The sequence below is a fragment of the Chrysochloris asiatica genome, unplaced genomic scaffold, assembly GCF_000296735.1.
Source record: "Chrysochloris asiatica unplaced genomic scaffold, ChrAsi1.0 scaffold00157, whole genome shotgun sequence".
Taxonomy (NCBI): domain Eukaryota; kingdom Metazoa; phylum Chordata; class Mammalia; order Afrosoricida; family Chrysochloridae; genus Chrysochloris; species Chrysochloris asiatica.
Genome location: NW_006408675.1, coordinates 1,352,569 through 1,357,751, shown reverse-complemented (window position 1 = coordinate 1,357,751; position 5,183 = coordinate 1,352,569). Strand labels below are relative to the sequence as shown.

Genomic DNA, 5,183 nt, shown 5'->3' with positions numbered 1-5,183 from the left:
ACCCGATCCGACATCTTGTTTGTTCTGGTAACATTTTTGTTTTCTATATATTTGTCTGTTTGAAATAAATGAATTCTTACAGTTAAAAAATAACTATTAATGACAATCTATGAATACTGTAACCTGGTAGTCTGTTTTGTGTGAGACTTAACCTATTAGTGTGATTTGTTATGCTTATTCATAGGTAATAGTAGTTTAACCATTTTCTATATCCAGTGCAATTAGTAATTTTGCTTTTAGAAAATGTCTTTTAAGAAAATATTACCAATACAACTTTTTTTGGTTACAACTCATGTTTTTTCTTCAGAATAGGCTAATTTGAAAAGAATTTAAAAAAATTATTAATTAGTATCTCACAGGAGTTTTGCCCACTGTTAACCTTGCAAAGAGGAAAGCCATTGCCATCAAATTTTTATGGAAGCGGACTGCTTTGTCTTTTCCCTGTGGAGTCATTGGTGGATTTGAACCACTGACCTTTTGTTTAATAGCCCAACAGTTAATCTACTGATCCTTAATTGCATTATATGAACATATAAGGGGACTTCAAAAAGTTTGTGGGGAAATGGAATTGAAAGATAATGGAATTTTCCTACAAACTTTTTGAAGCCTCTTGATAGAATTAAAAGATTTACACAACATGGAATGGTAGCTACTTCATTATCTCTTAATTGTTATTTTTACCTTTCTGAGCCATGATTCCCACGCCTTTCTCGCTTATTAATGCTTGTTGTAATTGTTGAGTGCTGTTGAGTCGATTATAACCCATAGCGACCCTGTATAGTGTTTTTGAGGAGCAGCTGGTGAGTTTGAACTGCCAACCTTGCAGTTCAAATGCTTTGTAGTCTGGCGCATTAACCCACAGCGCCTATTAATGCTAGCTATACATAAATTCTGGGTCTTGGGGTGGCGCTATGGGCTAATACGCTGGACTGCAAAGTTGGCTTGAACTACCAAGTTCATCAGCTGCTCCTTGGAAACCCTGTACAGGGTCGCTATACGTCAGAACTGACTCAACGGCACTTATAACAACAACAACAACATACATCAATTCTACATGTTTTTGCTGTGGCTAAGTTTTTGAAGTATTTGAGTATTATGTATTTAGTCTAAATGATTTAACACATTCTTAATGTGTTTACTTTTTTTCTACCCTACCAGATCAAACTTGGACATAGATCAGAAGCTAAAGATGGTAAGTATTTCGTGTAATCTGCAGAACAGAAAGTATTTTCATTTAAACTGAGAAAATGAACCAAGTATTAGAATTAGCAAGAGTTCTGGGTAATTAGCAAGAGTTCTAGACAAAGTTACTGTACGGTCTCAGAAGAGTAAGGATTGACTCAAGATAAGATGTTTGGTGAGTTACGAATCAGGCTGTGAAGCTTAAGGTCAGCAGTTCGAAACTACCAGCTCTTCTGTGGGAGAAAGATGAGACTTTCTGCTCCTGTAAAGATTTACAGCCTCGGAAACCCTGTACAGGGTCGCTATGAGTCAGAACCAACTCCATGGCACATTAACAACCATTTAAATGTTCAGAGGAACATTTAGATCACCAAGTAAAAGGAAGGCAGCAAGATTCTTAGTGACATAAATTATTTTTTGTCTTCATTACTGTTTCAGGCATTACAAGCCATTGTTTCTTCTATTTCTGAGATTCCATTTACTTTGAAAATTTAGCATACACCGTCTTGGAAATACACAAAGCCCACTATGAAATAGGTAACAGTATAGGGGAAATGATTTCTTGATATCCCTTCTTCCAAAATCTTGTTTGCTAGGGTGCTAAGTCCTGTTTAACCAAATCCAAACTAGTTGCTGTCAAATTGATTCCAACTCATAGCAACCCTACAGTAGAAGTGCTCCATAGGGTTTCTAAGGAAACAGACTGCCACATCTTTCTCCCACAGACCAACTGGTGGATTTCACAGTTGACCTTTCTTTTCTGTTAGTAGCCAAATGCTTACCCGCTGTGCAACCAGGACTCACAAGTTCTGTTTAGCCATCAAGAAATAGTTTCATTCCCAAAGACTTGAAAACAGAGGCTCATAGACTTGTACACTAGGGTTCATTGCAGTACTAGTCACAATAGCCGAAAGGTGGAAACAGTATAACTGCTAATCAGCAGATGAACAAAATACTGTCTATCCTTACAGTGGAGTACCACTCAGTTAATAGGAAAATGCAGTCTTAATATATATTGTAATATTTATGGAGCTGGCAGACATGCCGAGTGAAGAAATAAGTCAATCATCACAAAAGGATAAATATTGTATGACTTCACTTATATGAAAAAACAAGAAAAGACAAATGTATAGAGAACGAAGTTTGTTAGTGGTGATCTTGGACACGTAAATGAGGGAAAGGAAGGTGTTAATGGTGAAGAAAATAATCAAATTGGTTAAGGGTGGATAGCACATCCAATTATTGTAATTATTGTCAATAAGTTATACAGCTATAGAAAATTGCATTGGCAAAAGTTGTGTGTTAGATAATACAAGGGGCTTCAAAAATTTGTGGGAAAGTTCCATTATTTTTAATTCCATTTTTTCATGAACTTTTTGAAGCTTCATATTTATAACAATGACCAGAAAAAGAAAGATAGTAGATGCTGAGGCTGCTTATATAAATCCAAAAACCTCATGGGATTTGCTTTTTTGGAGATTTAGGGTCGTGGTTTCATGGGACATCCCAGTTATTTGGCCTAATTGGTGCTTCTGTCCTATCTCCTAGCTTGTTGCATAGTGCCTGGGATCTTAAAAGCTTGCAGGTAGCCATCCAAGGCACTGGGATAGCACAGGAGAAAGAGTCAGGAATAGTAGACGGATATGGAATGTGACGCTAATTGCCTCCGTGAGCAGCTGCGTCTGTTGGCATGAGATTAGAACTGGAAGGTGCCAGTTAACATTACTGAACATTTTGATCAAAATTCTATAGGAAAATCTGTATCAAAGCAGGAAAAATGTAGAACAACATTTCTAGTGTTCATGGAGTCCAGACTCCTGGAGTATGATAAAACTTAAACCAAGAATATCCCTTGACATCTTCTTAAAACCAAATAATAATTTAGCTTGACGGGTAAATTATGAACTATCTGCTATGAACTATCTTTATGGGATTAAGTAGATAACAGCAACTCCAAAGGCAAGATAGGAACCTTAGGGGCAGTGAATTTATGTTAATGGAGGAGGAAAAACTCATGAAAGGAAAATGAGACAGGTTACCAACTCAAAGAATGTAATCAATGTCACTAAATGGTACAGTGGAAACTAAAATTGGTGTCAGTTTTGCTGCATACTCAGCAACAACAAAGTGAATTTTTTTTTTTTTTTTGATGTACATCAAAACACTTAGGAATATACTATCATTCAAATACCCAAAGGGCATACCCTGCAAGCCTGTCCCTCGGCCACCAGCACACAGCCCCTCTCCTTCCATGAGTCTAGAGTCCCCAGCTGCTCCATCTTTCCATGTCATCATCTCTCCCTCCATCTCTGACATCGCCGCTTCTCTGAATAGGGTCCCATACGCTGGTCCTGCTCTTCTCCCCTGATGGTCCCATAGTCCTCTGCTCCTGGACTACAAGATTAACCACTCCCCTCTTTTTGCTACAAAACCTCTATCTTTACCGTTGCAACAATCACAGTCAGTCATGGTAATAATTACTCACTAGTGGACTCCTGCGAGCCCGGGTAGAGACCTGGTTGGCCAGCAGTGCGGCAAGACCTGGGGACTCTTGGGCCCAGTGTCAGTGACACAGCCACAGAGGACTAGAGTGGAGAGTGAAGCGTCCAGCTGATAAGAAGAGAGAGCATATGCACAGGAACACCCATACTTGCAGATAATACTCACTTATCGTGGCTTCAATGACTGGATGATCAGAACTCAACTAGAGAAGAAAGAAGAGGGAAAAAAAGAGTAATCTGATACAATTTGATGAACTTGACCTACACCTATGGATGCAGTAGCTCAAAAGAGGGAACAAATCTTTACAGGAAGGCCCATTCCCACCCCTCCATACACAGAGTAGACAGGGATGGGCAGCTTGAACACTGGCTACCCAAAATAGGGGTTTACAAAGGCAAGAAGTGACTGGTTTACAAGCTTTCAAGAGGGAGCCTAGATTCAGAGGGTGTGGAGGAAGGTAGACTCTCCACTGAGTAGGATCCATTCTGCCTAGGAGGGGCTGACGAAAGGCGATGTGGATGGATCTCTTGTGATACAATGATGAATAATTGTTATCAGGACTGATCGTGAGGGTTGGGAATGTAAAGGTAGACGTTTTGTAGCAAAAGGAGGGGAGTGATTAACTTTACAGTCTAGGAGTGGAGGTCCCTGGGACCACCAAGGGAGAAAAGTGGAGAGCGGGACCCTACCCAGAGAAGCAGTGACGCCAGAGATGGGACTGGGGGGCAGGCTTGCAGGGTGTACCCTTTGGTTGGTTATTGATGTGTGGAGGGATTGTAACCATGGCAATGAAATGATACATGATAGGATGAATGTAAAACTAATGTTCTCCCATATAAACTATCACATAATTCACAATAAAACATTAAAATAATAATAATAATAATTACTGTTGAACCATAAGAGTCTTATCCCCATCCCCTTTTACAAGCCCTCCCCTAGACAGGATGAAAACCACTCAGTGGAGATTCTACTTTCCCCCACATCCTCTGAAACTAAACTCCCTCTTTAAAACTATAAGCTAAGTCACTTCATGCCTTTATTGCTCCCCCTTCCCCCATTTTAGGTAGCCAATGTCTTAAGTTGCCCATCCCTGTCAACCCTGTGCACGGAGGGGGTGGGAATGATCCTTGCTGTGTAGATTCCTTCCCTCTTGGTTGATATTTTAAGCTATTACATCCATAAGTATAGGTCAAGTTCATCAAATTGTAGCAAATTACACTTGTTTTCTTTATTAAAAAACACACAAATCAGGGAATAGAAGCCAATACTGTTGAATGATGATGCATGGAGGGGACTGTAATCATTGCAGTGAAACAAAATACTATAGGATGAATGCAAAACTGATGTTTTCCTGTAAACTAGCACTCAGTTCACAATAAAAACTTAAAAAAATTTATATATACTACTAATTTGCTACCCCTGCTAGAGAGTAAGATCCCCTAAGAACTTGATTGAACCTCAGCATAGTGATCCTGCTTGGTCACCTTAGAGCAGGT

At 39.4% G+C, this 5,183-nt stretch overlaps 1 protein-coding gene across 1 annotated transcript in view; it reads left to right on the top strand.

Annotated features, from left to right (window-relative positions):
* Positions 1-5,183, top strand: part of CDK7 (cyclin-dependent kinase 7) — a 58,017-nt gene that overhangs the window by 9,278 nt on the left and 43,556 nt on the right. The window contains exon 3 of the mRNA XM_006870968.1: positions 1,159-1,192. Within this exon, the coding sequence (XP_006871030.1) occupies positions 1,159-1,192 (34 nt within the window). The remainder of the gene's footprint in view (positions 1-1,158; positions 1,193-5,183) is intronic.